This window comes from Palaemon carinicauda, chromosome 1 (assembly GCF_036898095.1).
Source record: "Palaemon carinicauda isolate YSFRI2023 chromosome 1, ASM3689809v2, whole genome shotgun sequence".
NCBI lineage: Eukaryota > Metazoa > Arthropoda > Malacostraca > Decapoda > Palaemonidae > Palaemon > Palaemon carinicauda.
The window spans coordinates 140,813,896-140,832,781 of NC_090725.1; the positions used below are offsets into that span (position 1 = coordinate 140,813,896).

The 18,886-nt window shown below is 47.5% G+C and overlaps 1 protein-coding gene across 4 annotated transcripts in view; it reads left to right on the forward strand.

Annotated features, from left to right (window-relative positions):
• The window catches only part of Sec15 (exocyst complex component Sec15), a 205,926-nt gene that overhangs the window by 11,819 nt on the left and 175,221 nt on the right, over positions 1-18,886 (forward strand). Inside the window, exon 1 of one of the 4 annotated variants that reach the window (XM_068385403.1) lies at positions 14-190. The exons of 2 other annotated variants lie outside the window; for them this stretch is intronic. In XM_068385403.1, the coding sequence (XP_068241504.1) occupies positions 72-190 (119 nt within the window). In that variant the 5' untranslated portion in view covers positions 14-71. Of the gene's footprint in view, positions 1-13; positions 191-1,113; positions 1,240-18,886 lie in introns of those variants that run through there. One more of the 4 variants, XM_068385419.1, reaches the window with a different exon arrangement.

Here is an 18,886-nt window from a genome sequence, read left to right on the forward strand (position 1 = left end):
ATACGATAGCAGACAGAGACCACTGACAGTTTAACACAAGACAAGACATTACGAACTCTAATAGAGTGATAATGAATACCCAGAGTGGGGCTGCAGCCTCCAGCAGCTCCCAGGGGGAAGATCATACTCTTACACACCTGCTTAACGAATTGGAAGGACCAGATACCAGCAGAGTGACTCTAGTCATAAGGTTGGTTGGGCTATGGGATAGATATTAAACTCCGTTTGTCATGTATCCTACCTCGCGAGTGAGTACCCGGAAGAATTTTTAAGGGATTCGATTTTACAGGTAGATGTTGATTAAAATCCTTTTATTTCCAATACTCTTCCACCATTAGTTTGAATGTGGAGTTTGGAATTGTTGAAAGATACAACAATTTTACCCCGTTATTATATTACAAGATGTTCTTACGGATTCACGTTCGAACTCTTACTGTCTTTGAATTAATTTATTTTTTCGTTTGTTTTTAAATGGGCCTATTATTATGACGACATGCAGAATGTTGTGGACATATATTGATTATTCAATCACGAGGTAGTTTTAATGTCCTTTTGTTAGACTATTTATTTGATTTCTTTAACCATTCATTGAATAAAAGTCAAATAATCTTAATCCAAATTGGAAAGAAATTTAAAAAATTTGTAAAAATTCTCTCAAATTATGGAAAAACCATCTCTCTCTCTCTCTCTCTCTCTCTCTCTCTCTCTCTCTCTCTCTCTCTCTCTCTCTCTCTCTCTCTCTCTCTCTCTCTCTCATAACTGGTAAATATTCTCTCTCTAAATTGGGAAACTACTGAAGATAAAAAATATAATTTGTTGAATTTTACCCTAGTTAGATTGCCTCTCTTTCCATCAGTTGTGAGGTAATGGGACTTATTACTCAATTTTGTATTTCTTTAGTCATTCATTTGTATGTTTCATAGAACAAAAAAGGAATTCTGTTATTCATTAAGGTTCATGTTTTTCTACAGTAATTCAGTTTACCAAGCAGTTACATTTTCCTTGAGGATTAAGTACTGATATGATTTTGGGTACTGCAGGATGTTCATATCAGTTTATACATCCTGAGTGCGTTTCTCAAAAGTTCAGTAGTGTGAAATTTGCTCTTGTTTTCTGATACTCAAGTTTTAAATTGAACTGACAACGAAGTAATATATTTATCTGATCGCTAAAGTGATATTTTATGGGTGCAGTTATGTTCCCAGGTGTTGTTGACCCTACTGCAATTAATTTTACTTGGTAAGAAAGTTAAGTTTTCCTTGTTATTAACATTAGCATTTCTTGAAATAGGCGTTGAAACTTTTTTATTTCAATATATATATATATATATATATATATATATATATATATATATATATATATATATATATATATATATATATATGCGTAAAAATCACAGGAAAACGTGATGCTCAGATGCAGAAGAACCACAAGGAAAATGAAAATACGAAATATACGATTAAGTCCTGACTAGTTTCGTGATACTTCTTCAGAGTCCTCTGAAGAAGTATCACGAAACTAGTCAGGACTTAATCGTATATATTGTATTTTCATTTTCCTTATGGTTCTTCTGCATATATATATATATATATATATATATATATATATATATGTTTTACATAATATGCCTCAGCCTGATGATATACTAGATATACTATGAATTTTTGTTTTCATTCTTATTCTGCAACTTTTTGAGTTTTAGTCGTTGCTTTAAAATACGGTTTTTGGGTCCCTTGAGTCATTGGAAAGCAAATAATCTTTTGAGAAAGAATCAAAATAATTTACTTATATTATTTTAATGAATCATAACCAGGATTCACAGCGTTTACTTTCTTGGAAACTTGAGCTGTGGGCAATATAAATTATAGTGTAAGAAAGTCTTTTCTTACTCTACTATAACCATATCTGCTTAGGTAAATATCGCCAGTCGGATCAGAGATAGAGAGGCTATGGAATGGAGATACACCCTCATTCCCAATATTGCTCATTAATTCTTCGTTGTTTGTAGATTATATACAGTGGAACCTCTACATACGATTGTCCTAACATACGAAGTAAAATTCGACCAAATTTCTGTCTCGACACCCGAAGTAATGCTCCAACATACGATGTAGATCTTGTTTACGCCGGTAGATAGCAGCACGTAAGAGGGACGCCATTGAGCGTCGAGTGCTCTGTTCTCTGTTCTTGTGTGTACCGTGTGGTTGTCCTCTGTTTGGTCTGTTATTAACAGTGCTTATTTTCTTCCTTTTTTCACATTTCCTTTTTGATTTTACCTATAATCATGGTGCCTAAGAAGCTAAGTTTCAGTACAGGTAGTGGTGAGAAAAGGAAGAAGGCAATTCTTTCATTAGAATTGAAGCAAGAAATTATAGAAAAACATGAGAGCAGTGTGCATGTGAGTGATATGGCTAAACAATATGGCCGGAATAGTCCTATGATCTCGACGATCATCAAGCAGAAGGCAGCCATTAAAGCAGATAAACCATCGAAGGGGTTTACCATTACAAGACATAGTAGCAATACCCTGGAAGAGATAGAACGCCTTTTGTTGATAGGGATAGAGTACAAAGAGATTGTTGGCAACGATCATTTGTGAGAAGGGCCAGCGTGATGAACAGAAAGAAAGAAAAAAGTGAAGTAAAGAAAACCAAGATAGCATTAACAAGCTCTTTTAAAAAAGTCTTCTCTCCTTTTCTGTTTCTCTCTAAACATAGCATTAACATGTTCTATAAATAAAATCTCTCTCTCTCTCTCTCTCTCTCTCTCTCTCTCTCTCTCTCTCGTTTTTCTTCGCTGTTATAGTGTTAGAGACGTCTATTATTTTTTTTCCGAGAGAGAGAGAGAGAGAGAGAGAGAGAGATTAAACAAAAATGTGTTTACAGTACATGTGATTTTTAACAGTGTCAACGAGTTGAAAAACAATTAAATGTAACTAAGAAAGTAATAACAGCTAATCTGAATTCCTTTATTAACTAAAACAAATATTGATACAAACACACTCGTGTGCGTATGCACAAACACACACACAGGTGCAAGAATTTCTACGCAGTAAGAGACAGACGGTATGGGGAGGAGGTAGAGATGATGACTGCGATAACGTACGGTAACTCGTCACTGAAAGTGATGAAAATTAAAAATCAAAAAAAAAAATAATGTAAAAAATATGAAATATAAAAATAAAAAAAAAAATTAATAAGCCAAGTTAGATTAAAGTTTCCGTAGTGTAAGTTACAGTACGTAGGAAGGCGAATTTGCATTGGAAGAGGCTGCACGTGTGTCGCCTAAGGGTGATCCGAAATGGTCTATGCTGTTGGACATGAAGCAGCAACTCTCGTCGCTTATGCAATCTTATCGGCCTGCGGTTGGCAGTGCGGTTGGGCGTCAGTCGTCCGGTTTAGACGCGTTGTCGCATAGGCGGCCTGTTGTCTCTGGTACTGACGTATTGTCGCACAGGCGATCTCCCAGCCGCAGTGTTCAACGACAGGTTGAGGTGGATGCGTCTCGTCAGGGACCTGCTTCTCAGCATCAATCGACCGCTCATAGCACCGAACGTCAGTCTTCCAAACGCGACGACATTCGCCAAACAACGGAACGGGCCGCTAAGCGGCAGGACGGAAGCGGACGCGATACGGAGCTTCAGCGTCAGGCAGACGTTACGCGTCAGTCAACACATGACACCGCGGAGCGTCAGTTAAACGCTACGCGTCAGGCAACCCATGACACCGCACGTCAGTCTACTCATGACGGCAAACATCAGTCATCCCATGACGCCGCGCGTCAGTCTACCCACGACGGCTCACGTCAGTCAACCCATGACGGCACGCGTCAGCCAATCCATGAAGCCACATGTCAGTCAACCCTTGTCGCCTAGCGTCAGTTGGATACTATTCCACAAACCGAACGTGACAACAAACACAAGGCTAGTGAACGTCATGCAGATGGGAATATTGAACAGCGCAAGCGCGCCCACGTCAGCGCTGACGCGTCTACACTGAAACGTCGCCTCTCTGAACAAGGCACTGCTGCGACGGCTTATTTTTCGGAAGAGGAGTCGGATGAGGTTTTCTCCCTTGATGAACCACTGGATGATATCTCGGAGGGAGAAGAGGATAAACCGCCTCAACATTCGGTGGACCTCAAGAAGTTAATGCTGGTCTTTACGGAGTTATTCCCAGACCATTTTACTCCTGTAGCCCCGCATTCTCCGCCTTCGGAATTTACCCTTGGTAAAGCAGCAAGAGCGTCTATGTTCACGAAGATGGTACTCTCTCGCTCCTCTAAAAGGGCGTTAAAGTTAATGGGAGTGTGGATGGGTTCGAAGAAAGACCTTGGCAAGACGTGTTTCACTTTTCCTCCTGCCAGACTAGCCTTCAAGTCTAGTGTTTGGTATGAGACAGGAGAAGTCTTAGGCTTGGGAGTTCCTGCCTCTGCCCAGGGAGATTTCTCGAGCCTAGTCGACTCTTCTCGTCGGCTAGCTATGAGGAAGACTAAAGTGTGGTGGTCTATGTCTGAGTTTGACCATCTCTTGAAAGGCATGTTCAGGGCTTTCGAAGTGTTTAACTTTCTGGACTGGTCTCTGGGAGCCTTGGGGAGGAAAGTGTCGGAAATGAAGGGCACTGACACTAGCAACCTCATTCAGCTAATGTCATGCATGGACAAGGCAGTTAGGGACGGTTCAAACGAATTGGCTGCCCTATTCACAGCCGGAGTTGTGAAGAAGAGGGCAACTATGTGTTCTTTCCTCTCCGTGGGGGTCACTCCTTTTCAGAGATCGGAGTTACTTTTTGGGCCACTGTCTTCTGCGCTATTCCCGCAAGAGTTGGTGCGGTGACCCAGAAGGCTACCCATGATCTGGTTGCCAAGACAGCTAGGAAGGTGCTGCCTACTTCTTTCCCTTTCCATAGATCAAAGGAAGTTAGTTCATTTACACAATCCACTCAGCCCTTTCGTGGTAAACCTGCCGGAAGGGGTAACTTTAGGCCCGATGGAAAGAAGTCCAAGAAAAGAGGAGCTAAATTCAGTCGAGGCAGAGTCTTGACTGCCCTCTCATTTAGACAGCAGTAGGGACCAGGCTGAATTACTTCTGGTAGGCCTGGGAGAGAAGAGGAGCAGACCCTTGGTCCGTTCTTGTTTTAAAGGAAGGATACAAAATCCCATTCTTCTCAAAACCTCCGTTAGCCACAGATCCTATGGATCTCTCGCCCAAATACAGGGAACTAAAGAGGCAAGCCATGTGGCTTCAGATGTCTCTCTTGCTAGAGAAAAAAGCGATAGAGAGGGTGTGGGATTTAAAATCGCCAGGGTTTTACAACCGTTTGTTCTTGGTCCCCAAGAGTTCGGAGGAATGGAGACCAGTTCTGGATGTAAGTGCCTTAACAGCTATGTCCAGAATTCGAAGTTCACCATGGAAACTCAGAAAACCGTGCTGGCAGCAGTAAGGAAGGGCGATTGGATGGTATCATTGGACCTCCAAGACGCTTAGTTTCATGTCCCAATACATCCGAGTTGCTGGCGTTATCTGAGGTTCATGTACGGGAAGGAATTCTTCCAGTTCCGGGCCTTATGTTTCGGTCACAGCACAGCTCCTCTGGTATTCACGAAGATCATGCTGAATGTGGTGAGCATGCTACACTCAAGGGGCATCAAAGCCTCCCTGTACTTGGACGATTGGCACATAAGAGCCCCCTCGGCCGATTGCTGTTTGAAGGATCTTCAGCTGACATTGAATTTGTCAAAGGAATTAGGACTCCTAGTGAGTTCAAAGAAGTCACAGCTGACTCCATCTCAAAAGATTCTTTATTTGGGGATGGAGATTCAGAGTCAGACTTTTCAGGCTTTTCCGTCGCCTGCAAGGATTCAATCAGCTCTCCTAAAGCTTTGTGCCTTTATAAAAAAGGATGTCAGTTCGGTGAGGGAGTGGATGAGTCTTCTGGGGACCCTCTCGTCACTGGAAAAGTTTGTGTCACTGGTGAGGCTGCACTTACGCCCTCTTCAATTTCATCTCGATTATCATTGGAAGAAAGGGGACAGTCTCGATAGGGAAAGTATTCCCATTACGAATCCCATAAGAACACACCTTCAGTGGGGAAACAACGTACACAGACTTCAGGAGGGCCTCTCGTTGGAGCAAAAGAGCCTGGACCTCGTGTTGTTTTCCGACGCCTCAAACTCGGGGTGGGGAGCAACCTTAGTGAAGGCAGAGATCTCAGGTCTGTGGACAAAGGAGCAAGAAAACCTCCATATCAATCAAAAGGAGCTTTTAGCAGTGCATTTAGCCCTCAAAGGCTTTGAGAAACTAGTCCTAGGCAAAATGGTACAGGTCAATGCCAACAGCACCACGGCTCTGGCTTATATAGCAAAGCAAGGCAGGACTCCCTCGAAGTCTCTTTACGTGATAGCAAGACCTCTTCTTGTATGGGCGAAGGAAAGGAGAGTTACCTTATTGACACGATTTATTCAGGGAGTCAATAACGTGAGTACGGACAGACTCAGCAGGAGGAACCAAGTTCTCCCCACAGAGTGGACATTGCACCTATACGTTTGCAAGAGACTGTGGCGGATATGGGGTCGTCCCCTCGTAGACCTGTTTGCAACCTCGAAGACGAAAAGGCTGGAGACATATTGCTCGCCAGTTCCGGATCTTGAGGCAACTCACATAGACGCGTTCCTGTTGGATTGGTCACACATGGATGTGTACGCGTTCCCACCTTTTAAAATCCTATACAGGGTGTTACAGATATTCGTGTCTCACGAGGGAACCAGGATGATCCTAGTGGCTCCTTTCTGGCCGTCAAGAAGTTGGTTCACAGAGGTACTGGAATGGATGGTGAACATTCCGAGAAGCCTACCATTAAGAGCAGATCTCAGACAACCTCACTTGGTAGAAACCATCTAAACCTCCGAGCTCTATGTCTGACTACCTTCAGACTATCGAAAAACTCGCAAGATCTAGAGGATTTTCGAAGGAGGCAGCCAAGGCTATTGCAAGAGCAAGGAGGTCTTCTACCATCAGGGTGTATCAGTCAAAGTGGGAGGTATTCAGAGAATGGTGTAGAGTTAACTCGGTTTCTTCATCCAGTACCTATATAGCACAGATTGCCGATTTCTTCTTAGATCTTAGAATTAAGCATAACTTTTCCTCCTCGACTATCAAGGGGTACGGAAGTATGCTGGCAGCTGTTTTCAGACACAGAGATTTGGATCTCTCTATCAATAAAGACCTACAAGATCATTTTAGGTCTTTTGAAACTTCTAAGAGGTGTCAACAAGAATCGCCTGCCTGGAATTTGGATGTTCTTAAATTCCTCATGAGTGACAGATTCGAACCTTTGCACTCGGCCTCTTTTAAAGACTTAACCTTGAAGACTCTTTTCTTGGTTAGTTTGGCGACAGCTAAAAGAGTCTGTGAGATTCACGCTTTGAGCAAGAACATTGGTTTCCGAGACGGGAAATACATATGCTCCTTGCAGCTTGATTTTCTGGCCAAGAATGAGCATCCTTCCCATCCATGGCCTAAGTCTCTTGAGATTGCTAACCTCTATGATGTAGTGGGCGAGGAGTTGGAGAAGGTGCTCTGTCCTGTTAGAGCACTAAGGTTCTATTTGGACAGAACAAAAAATTTGAGAGGCAACTCAGAGGCTCTTTGGTGTGCAGTTAAGAAGCCTACACTGCCTATGTCAAAGAATGCCTTATCCTTTTTTTTATAAGGCTCTTGATTAAAGAGGCTCACGCCCAGTGTGGTGAGGCGGACCTTAAGAAGCTGCTCAAGGTTAAGACGCACAAAGTTAGAGCCGTAGCTACTTCGGTGGCTTTTAAACAAAATCGTTTTCTGCAAAGCATAATGGATACAACTTTTTGGAAAAGTAAATCGGTATTCGCATCCATTATTTGAAACGTGTCCAGACTCTTTATGAGGACTGCTACACTTTGGGTCCATTCGTTGTGGCGAATGCAGTAGTAGGTGAAGGATCAACCACTACGCTCCCCTAATTCCTAGAACCCTTTTCTCCCTCTTGGAACTTGTATAGTTTTTATGGTTGCATGTGGAGATTGGTCGTCAGTCTTCTGCAATCTTTGATTTGGTCAGGTGGTCATTTTGTTTCTTGAGAGCACCCGGAACAAGGGTATTAGTTGAAGTCCTGGCAAGTTATAGGTTATGGCACTGTGTGACAGCTCCTAGAGATCATCAGCCCCCTGGGTGGTCTGCTGGATCTCCTAAGGATAGCAGACAGAATGAGGCAGAGAACCATTGCAGTCAGCTTCCTTATATTTAACTCTTAAGTGAATTTCCAATTACGTTGCTGTCTCTGACCCACCACCAAGGGTGTCAATCAGCCATTCTTATATAACCAGCGGGTAAGTTTTATGTTTAAAAATGATTTGTTCCGTAACCGAAATACAAACCACGCTATTTACATAGGGTATTACTTTCGGCGTAGCTGAAATGACGAGCCATTAGATTTTAACGAGGGTTAAACTACCCCCGCGCTAGTTAGCACGGGAGTAGGGGAGGGGTAGCTAGCTACCCCTCCCTCCCCACACACTGGTGAGCTGCCTCACTTCACTTTTGGCTCGGACGATGAGCAGACGTCTCTGTCCCGTCCTCGCATGGCAGGCATTAATGTTTTGTCTTTAACTTAATTACTTACTTTTCTTATACTTAATATATATATGTAAACATTCTTATGTTTATGTATATATTTGAATATAGAAATACAGTAAGTTTCCTTTTCAGTGTTTGTGCTGTGTGTGTAGGAAGTCCACTCAATTGTACGACAACATCTCCGTGTGGTCCCAGGCTCCCACGGTGACATTTCTTGGGTCGCGATCTCTCCCTTGGTCCTTCGTTCTTCCCTTTGGCGGGCGCTGTGGGGAATCGTCATCACAGGACTTTATTTATTTATTTGTTTCTCCGCTGTTCCTCCTTCCCTACGGGGAACTTGGTCTATCAGCGTAGGGAACATGAGAGTTTGGTTTGACTACGGTCTCTCTCTCTCTCTCTCTTGAGGTCGTTCCACCCTTTTATTTCTACTACGTATTACGGTAGCTTCCTTCCCGTTGCGGATTGAGTTGCTACTCCGTTTATTTCGTCTCAATTATTTTTAATCAAATCTAATTGTATTTGTTAACTTTTCAGCTTCTGTGTAGAACGCTTCCCTTCGGGGTTCATTCGTTCTTACTATTAGTGAACATTCTTAGATGAATTACATAATTATAATTGTTATAATTCTGTTTTTGTTACAGTTCTCCGCCTTCCCCCCCTTCCCTGAGTGTCAGTGGGGGAAGAGGGCGCATTCCTGGTGCGTAATTCTTATGTTCTTTTCCCTCGGGGTTCCTCTTTGGAGTTCCCCCGGGGGAATAAATGTTAACTAATTATTTTATTTTCATAGTTAACTGTCTAGTTTTTTCGTTTGCCTAATGTGCCATCGAAGCAGAGCTGCCCTGTTTGGGCCTAGGGAGTCTGCTGTTGCCGCCTCCCCTACGACTTCGTCATGGGCGTGTTCCCTTCTCCCAGAAGTTCTCCCGTGACAACTGTCAGCTCCTTAGTTCAATTAGAACGCTCAGGAGGTTCGCCTCCATGGGTGGGTAACTTCCCTTCCGAGGGAGGTTCCCTTGCCAGGTATGAGTTTTTTCCCCTTCAGGGGGGGGGGGGGGGCAACTTCTCTTACCTTAATAATTACCTGGTTGGTTTTTTCCTGGTCCTCGGGGGGTTATGCTCTTGGTGCTGAGTGACCGCTTTTGTAACCATGCTCTAGGGGCTGAGCGGTTGCAAGGCCGGACCATGGAATTCGTGCGATTATGCTCTTGGTGCTGAGCGGTCGCACTTCCAGCTACGCTCAAGGGGCTGGGCAGCTGCAGGAGCTCCTCTTCGGAGGGTTTCTCTTTATGGTCAGCTTGCTGATCCAACGGCCCTAAGGGGCGCCTTCATCAGTTCTTCTGGTCTCTTCTACAAAGTGTTCTCCTCTCTCGTTCGCGAGAAGGACACTCTTAGAGACTCCTCTTCGGAGGACTCCCCTGCTGTTGTTGTTGATGTTGCTGAAGGCTCAGTTCCCCCCTCTGAACATCCTTCGAGGGGGCAGCTGAGTCCAACGGTCTCTCCTTCGAGTGTTTCTCCCCTTTGGGGGAGTTCACTAACAGAGACTCCTCTTCGGAGGACTGATGATGGTGCTCCTGTTCGTGGTCATCTTCCTCTTCAGCCGCAGAGGATCCTCCTCGACGAGAACAGACCGTTACAACTGCTTCGCTAGACCTTTCGGCAGATCGTTCGCGATCTCCGACACCTGCCAGACCTTCTTGTCTCCCATCTCCGTTCCTGGACGCAGATGCGCACTGGGCGCCACCCCACCCCGTTTTCCGACAGGCACCGGTCCCTTCAGGGCTAAGGGCTTATCTCACAATGTGAGTAAGTCCCTTAGTGCCAGGTTTTTACCTGTGCAACCTCGTTCTCCTGCGCGAGAGTAGTTCGCTAATACTCTCATGCTGTGGACCAGTCTTCTGCTGAATCAACACTCCAGCGATCTCCTGTAGCTTAGTCTTGCCATAGATCTCCTGATCGCCAATGCTTCTTGGACCTTCTGTGCGGCTAGGCGCCTTGTGCACCTACGGTCTCCTGAACGCCCACGATCGCCTGCTCGCCGGCACACATTCTGATGTGCGCAATGCGCGCCAACGTTCGCCCTCGCGCCCGCGATATCCGGATCTGGGCGCAAGCAGGGAGATTATTTCTTCACTGAACTCCACGTTCACCTGCTCGCCAGCGCACATTTGCGCCCCCCTTTCCTGATGTGCGCAATACGCGCCGACGTTCGTCCACGCGCCCACGATCTTCAGATCTGGGCGCAGGCAAGGAGTTTATTCCTTCGCCTCCTCGCCGACGATCTCTCTGGTTCTGCACCCTCGCTGATATCGTCTGGCCACGCAACTACGCGCCTACGATCTCCCGGTTCCTGCCTCGTCGCGCGCATTTCAAGAAGTTCCTACACTAGCGCACAGGCGCTCACAGGTTCTTCTGGAATCGCAGCGCTCTTCTGGAGTTTCGCGCCCACGCGCGGTTCCAGTTCCAGCGCGCCAACGCACCAGCACGCTTCCACTTCACACCGTGCCGCCCAGGAGACACCTAAGCTAGCGCACGGGTGCTCACAGGCCTCCCTGGGCTCTCCTTGCGTGCCACCGATCTCCTAAGCCCCCGCGCGATTCTTCGCCTGCGCGCAAGCGTTTTCAACGCGCCAACGCTTCAATCGTCGTAGGTTTCGTACGCGCCCACGCGTTAACTCTCCTGTACGCGATCGGTCGCTACGTGCCACCGCTCGCCAACGCGCTTTCGCCTGCCTACGAGCCATCGCTCGTCAACGCGCCATCGGTCTCCCGGCCGCCTGCGCTCGCCCTTACGACCCCACGCGCGTTCGCGCCCGCTCACATACGCACCCATGTTCGCCCGCGCACGAACCAACGCGCGAACCAACGGTTCTCCATCGCCCGAGCGCCAGTCCCGATCGCCTGCGCTCGCCCTTACGTACGACCGCGCGTCCACACGCATGCGCGCCCGCGCACATGCGCGCCCGCGCACATGCGCACCCATGTTCGCGCACGCGCGAACCAACGGTTTTCCATCGCGCGAGCGCCAGTCCCGGCCGCCTGCGCTCGCCCTTGCACCCGCACGACCATGTTCACCCGCGTGCGAACCAACGGTTTTCCATTGGAGGCAATAATCCCAGAGGGAGCGGCCGAGGCCGCAAACGCTAGGATTGACAACCCCCCTGCATGGTCTCCAGTGGGGGGTGCCTAAGGTTGCGCGTTCAGGTGGCAGCAACTCAGGGCCGATTCCTGCACGATCTCCGTGATCAGCCAAGGATATCGCGTCCCGTTCTTTACATCTCTACCTCCACTGACAGCGAATCCAGTGTCGCTGAGCTCCTATGCCATGGGATCGGCCAAGGGGCTAGACCTTCGGGCAGAAGTTGAGACCATGCTCTAGAAGGATGCTCTCCAAAAGGTCATCGACGGCTCACCCCCCCCCCCCCCCCCCCGACTTCTTCAGTCTTTCTTGTAAGAAAGCGTCTGAAAGCTGGAGACCTATCATCGACCTCTCAGCCCTGAACAAGTTTGTCGAACAAACTTCGTTCAGCATGGAACAGCAGTGTCGATCAGGCTTGTAATGAGACCACAAGACTCCATGTGCACACTGGATCTGAAGGACGGGTACTTCCAGATCCCAATCCATCCGTCTTCCAGGAAGTACTGTACTTGAAATTCAGCCTAGACAACAAGATTTACCAGTTCAAGGTGCTTTGTTTCGATCTCTCCACAGCACCGCAGGTGTTCACCCTGATATCTTCATGGCCGCACGGAGCGGCATCTGTCTCCTTCGCTTTCTGGATGACTGGCTAACACAGGCAGTCTCGGAATCGACCCTTCTTCGACACCGAGACAAGCTTTTGGGACTTTGCAAAGATCTAGGGATCATGGTAATTCTCGAGAAGTCTTCTCTGCTTCCATCTCAACAACTGGGATATCTAGGCATGATATTAGACTCCAATCTCCAAGCCTTCCCATCAGATGTCAGGATAGCAAGGCTTTAGGAGAGTCGCAGAACCTTTCCTCAGACGAGGAGAGCTTCCAGCCCAATCTTGGTTACGCCTCCTAGGTCACCTTTCCTCCTTGTCTAGGCTAGTTCCAAACGGCTGCCTCAGGATGAGATCCCTGCATTGGCGGCCCAAGTCCCGGTGGAATCAAGACAATGATTCCCCGGACACTCTGGTCCCTTTGGGACCTGCGGAACGAATGGACCTGCAGTGGTAGTTGACCTACGGAAACCTTTGCAAGGAAATGGATCTTCTCGTCCTTCCCCCGCATTTGATGCTGTTCTCGGACTCGTCAAAAGAAGGAGGGGGCCCCCACGTTCTGAATCAGGCCTATGATCAGAACCAGAAGGGTACCTCCTCATCAATCTGCTAGGAATGAAGTCCGTATTCTGGGCCTTCAACACTTCCAACAGACCCTGGCGAGTCACTCCATGAACGACAACTCCACGGTAGTGGTTTTTTTCAACAAGCAGGGAGGTACCTTTTCATAACAGCTTTCTCATCTTGCAGTAGAGATACTGAGATGAACCGAAGTCCACTCAATACCCTATCGGCTCGCTTCATTCTGGGCAAAGGAATGTGCTCTCCGACAGTCTGAGCAGGGCCTCACATATAGAGAGTACCAGGGCCTCACAGATAGAGAGTACCGAGTGGTCTTCGGCCCCCCCTGGTAGCCAACAAGTCCTGACCTTGTGGACCTGTTTGCGACAGCCTTGAATTTCAAGCTGCCGCTGTACTACTACCGTCCCAGACCCCAAGGCACTCTGGCAAGATGCCTTCCTACAACGGTGGGACAACATCGACGTCTACATCTTCCCACCGTTCTGTCTGTTGAGAAGGGGGCTCAACAAGACCAGACTATCGATCAACCTGTCGATGACTCTGATAGCTTCGCTGCGGCATCATGCAGAGTGGTTCCCGGAACTTCTGCACCTCCTGACGGAACTCCTGAGAGAGCTTCCCCCACGACACGAGCTACTCAAACAACCACACTGCAACATCTACCACAAACGGTAGCATCGCTTCGGCTTCACGCCTGGAGACCATCCAGCATCTCCTCACAGAGAGAGGCGTTCCGCAACAAGTTGCGGAGCGGATGTCTCGACACCTGCGAAAGTCATCTGCAGGGGTCTACCAGGCGAAGTGAAGAGTCTTCTGTTGTTGGTGTCGTGGGAGAGGTACCTCTCCCCTTGATGCCACTATTCCAGCAATAGCGGAGTTATTGTATATCGGCAGGAGGAAATGAGCCTTTCGCTCTCGGCGGTGGAAGCCTATCGCTCAGCCTTAAGCCTGGCCTTCAGGCAGAAAGGAATAGACATTTCCTCCTCGCTGGATCTTTCTTCGCTCATACGAAACTACGAACTTACCTGCCCCCAGTCGGAAGTGAGACCTCCTCCATGGAACATGGTTCGGGCTCTTAGGGCTCTTAAGAGATCTCCTTGCGGACCATTACGCCAGGCTTCTGATCGTCACCTGTCTTGGAAGACGGTGCTCCTGCTCGCTCTGGCCTCGGCCAAGCGTGTGAGCGAACTTCATGGTCTCTCGTACGACGTCGCCCATTCAAGAGGATAGGTGGAGGTAACGTTCAGGTTCGTCCTTGAGTTGGTTACTAGACTCAAAATCTTGGAGTCCCGGACCTTCGGTTCGACTCCTTCAGGATTTCGAGTCTCCGTTCTGTAACAGATGACCCAGACCTTCTACTATGCCCAGTAAGGAGTCGGAGGGGTTATCTTAAAGAACAGCTGCAGTTCGTCCTCACGTGCAAGCCCTGTTTGGGAGCGCAGGGAAGACGGAGAGGAGGGTCATCAAGAATGCCTTTTCAGCCTGGATTCAAAGGGTCATCCATCACGCCCTGAATCCAGACCCTCCTCCGTCACGTCGCCTTAGAGCACACGATGTCAGAGGCATCGCAACGTCCCTGGCCTTCAAGAGGAACTACTCTGTGACGCAGGTGCTACAAGCCGGAGTCTGGAAGAATCAAACGACCTTCACAGCCCACTACCTGCAGGACGTGACCCACAGGAGCCTCGATACGTTTTCTATCGGCCCGGTGGTGGCTACACAACAGCTGGTCTAACCTCAAGCTCCTTAATGGACAGGTAGCAGAAGGTTGAGGGCATTGTTACCCGGTTTTAGACTGCATGAATGAAAGAAGTATGTCTGGCCCTTACTTCTTTCTTCATCCTCCCCTCTCTTGGGGAAAGCAGCATCCTGGGTTCTCTGCATAGCTGACCTCAAACCTCAGCAGGTAAACCATGCTTCCTTGTGTTCCTAGTATTAAGTTAATACTGTCGCGTCCCCCATACCCTGACGAGGTGGTATTGGGAATGTCCTAGCCTAGAATTCCAGCTGAAGGACTTCAGGTCGACTTCTTAGGACAAGTCACACTTCTTCCCTCCACACACAAGCTTATGTAGGCCGCACTTGCGAGGTGCAGGGACTCTTTTTCTCGAGTGCTGCTCACTCGGATTCTGAGTCCCCAGGTAAGCCAAAGCCAGTAAGGCTGGGGACTTTCCACCCTACCTAAGGGTAAGTCACCCTATGTAAATAGCGTGGTTTGTATTTCGGTTACGGAATAAATGACAAATTCGGAGATGATTTGTATTTTTCCTAACCATACAAACCTTAGCTATTTACACATATTTGCCCGCCAGCCCTGTCCCCCAAGACAAGTCCTACCTCTAAGTGAAGTGAGGCAGCTCACCAGTGTGTGGAGGGGGAGGGGTAGCTAGCTACCCCTCCCCTACCCCGTTGCTAACTAGCGCGGGGGTAGTTTAACCCTCGTTAAAATCTAATGGCTCGTCATTTCAGCTACGCCAAAAGTAATACTCTATGTAAATAGCTAAGGTTTGTATGGTTAGGAAAAATACAAATTATCTCTGAATTTGTCATCTTTTCATAATAAAATAAATTTTTGAACATACTTACCCGCTGGTTATATAAGTTTTAATCCCACCCTCCTCCCCTCTAGAGACCAAGGGGCATGAAAGGTCTGAATTTGTTGGAAAAGTTCGGCCTGTCTACTGCGAGGGCGCTAGTATACACCTAGCATATCTGCGATTGCCGCGAGATTTTTAATTTTTGCCGGGCGTCCAGGGACTTTAGCCATTCTTATATAACCAGCGGGTGAGTACAGTGTGTTCAAAAATTTATTTTATTATGAAAATATCATATTAGGGATTATATTTTTGGCAAAGCTGAAACTAGCCATAAGACTTTTTAGCTAAGTTTAAAGTACCTTATCGCTAGTTACCGGGGGCGGGGGTATAGATGGGGTAGCTGACCACCCCGCTCTCACACACTCCAGTGTTGTCTTGTCATTTTTACTTTTTGCTCGGTGAGAGTAGATGTCCTTCTCTCTCCCCTCCCCAACTTTTTTCTAGCCTTTGACTTAAGTTTTTTACTTTTTTTATAATATGTTTTATAGTTACAGCGTGTCTTTCGTCAGCTGGCGTCTTCTGAAGGGCTCAGTTCCTTCTCTTTGGTCTCTCTCCCTTTGACACTGTACTTCCCATAGGCTGGAGGGTCCGCCTCTGTGAGTTCCTTAGAGGGAAGCTGTTTGCCGCCTTTTTGCCAACATAGCAGCTTCCCCTCGGAGCTGTGGGCAGAGGCTGATCCTCCATGGGGAACACCCTTTCCGCTTTCTGGTTAGGTTGCTCTCCCGAATGGTTTTTTCAGCTAATTAATTGCTTATCTTTATATAGCTCTTCGACGCAGCACTCCTTTGTTCCGGCACTGGCAGCAGCCAGAGGAGTGCGCATTCCTCAGTACTGTATGTTTTGTTCTCTGGGGGACTCCTTTCATGTCCGCAGGACAGGTTGTCCTCTCGAGGGAGTTTGCTTTTCATTCCTTTTTGTTTTCCTCAGCGCTATTGACGACGTTCTTTGGCTATCGGCAAAGGCAGCCGACGTAGATGTGCATAACAACCGTTCCCGTGGATTTTGCTGCCCTTGCCCTGTCATCTCCCTGTTCTTCGTCACCTGGGCAGCTCCTGTTTAGTATGCCGACGTTGACCTTTCCCTTAGAGGGCTCAGTCCCCTCCGGGAATCCCTACGGGATGACCTCACAAACCAGCTTTGGTCACGTTTCACAGGTAGTACTGTATTCCATACCGCGTAGGTCCGCCTCCAGGAATTTTTCCATCCGAGGGAAAGTCTTTCTACCAGCCACTATTCGGCAATCTTCCTGCTTGTGGGGAAAATTGTCGACAGCAGCAACAGGGGTTGGTCAGCTTTTTCCATCTGCGGGAGACTCCCTTTACCTGTTCGTTCTCCCTTCGGGGGATCTGTCCATTCCTGTCCATCGCGTTGACGATGTCCTTTGGGTAACTCCTTTGGGAGAACCCAGAGAACAAGCTTCGGCTTTCTTCTCAGGCTAACCTTCAATTTGAGCTAGAGCTGATTGAGGGGATGCAGAGAGTGCTGCCCAAGGATTCGCCTCCAGGTGTTGGAACTTTCCCTTCCGAGGGAGAGTCCCTCAGATAATGACTCTTCCATAGCTGGAGCTCTCGTATCGGCTGAGTTGTTTGATAGGGATAGCTTCCTTTCTTGTCCTTGAATCAGATTTTTCCAATAATAGATAATTCTCTCTTCGCTAAGGACAGAGAGTCCACATTCAAGTGACGATAACATATACTCCTGTCTCCTTCCTCCTCCTCTGGAGGGTTGAGAGTAGTTCTCTCTCTATCCTCACGATCCGAACATCCGGTCTCACGGGAAGACCCGGTGCATCAAGATACTGCCGAGCTTCTACGGCCACTTCTTTCTACAGAAGTCTCCAGTTTTAGCCTCTGTTCGACCACTAGAACTCGTACGCCATGTTTTTTTTCCTGAACATTTGTCATCAGGCCTGTCATGTCAAGGAACAGTGCTTCAGTTTCGATAGCACCTCAGGTTTTCACATGGTTTTTTACCTTAGAGTCACCTGGCCCTTCAGAATCAGCCGCGTTCTCCGAGACAACTCCTTAAATTTATTCCGATCTAAAGATTGGAGTGAATTTCTTGACATGGTCATCAGCCTGCAGAAGCATCCGCAGATTCGCCAAGCCCGCATCGGTATCTGCCAATGTGCTTCAGCACCTGGGATTATCCTTTTTTTCTGGTTCTCTACGAGATCCGAGAAAGAGACGGGCTTAGTAATGGGGTTGAATAAGAGGTTGCCAAACGAGAATCTCATCAAAGGAGTCGACCTTCTCGTTTTCCCAGATTTGACACTTCCTGCAGATGCATCAAAGAAAGGGGGGAGGCAACATACGGTACCACATGTCCTCAGGGATCTGGTCATAGAACGAAATGTACCGTCTCTTAAATCGCCTTGAGATGCAATCTTCCTTCTTTCGGGAAGAATCGCCTGCAGTGGTAGCAGATGTTGGTCTCTCTTCCCGTCCACGGAAAAGACTTCTTTTACCTGTCTGGTCTGTCCTTCGGGGGATTCCTCTAACAGGATTTGGATTTTTTTTCATTCCCCCTTCTGTGGGAAACTCCCTCCTCCAGCCTCTGTTCTGCAGTCTCCCTACTTGTGGGAGGAATTGCTGATAACAGCAATGGGTGTTGGTATTCTCCCACTTCCTTCACCTGTTCGGATCCCTTCACGAGATTCTTCCGAGGGGAATTCCCCATCAACACACTTCGAAGCAGGGCTCGTTGTGGGCAGTCTTATCTCGTTAAAGAACTTGGCTAGCCCATCAGACTTGTCTTGCCCAACAGATGCGTCACACCCAGTTGACATGTCTGCAACTCCCAACAAAGAACCCTGGAAGAAGTCCCCTTATGACACAATCTACTCTTGACAGCCATATCTGAATATCTTTCACAAGCCGTAGCTTCATTACGACTCCACGCCTGGAGACTATTTAGCTCCTCCTCTTTCAGGGAGCCCAGCACCCTTCTACAAGAAGTTGTGAAGAGGATGGCTGGATGCCAGCGATTTTTCTTCAGGTATGGTGTCCCAAACCAAGTGGACTAGTTTTCTGTGGTTAGAATCGTATAGGAGTTTTTCTCTCCCTTTGAGGCCACTATTCCAGTAATAGTTCTTCATTTTGCCTGCGGAAGTAAGACCGCTTGTGGTCTCAGGTGATGAGAGGCCACTGCTCGTCCTTGAGCCTCTCCTTCACACCGAAAGGTTTTAACTTTATTTCTACTTAGCCATCATCTCTCTTCATTCAGAGTTTCAAGCCTACAATCCCTCAGTCATAGGGTTCTGCTTCCTCAGGTCCCTGTGGTACCCTCCGATCCATGACTCGTAGCAGCAGATCTTCACCTGACCTAGAGGACAGGTAGGCGTATCCCATGGGTCGCCCTCAA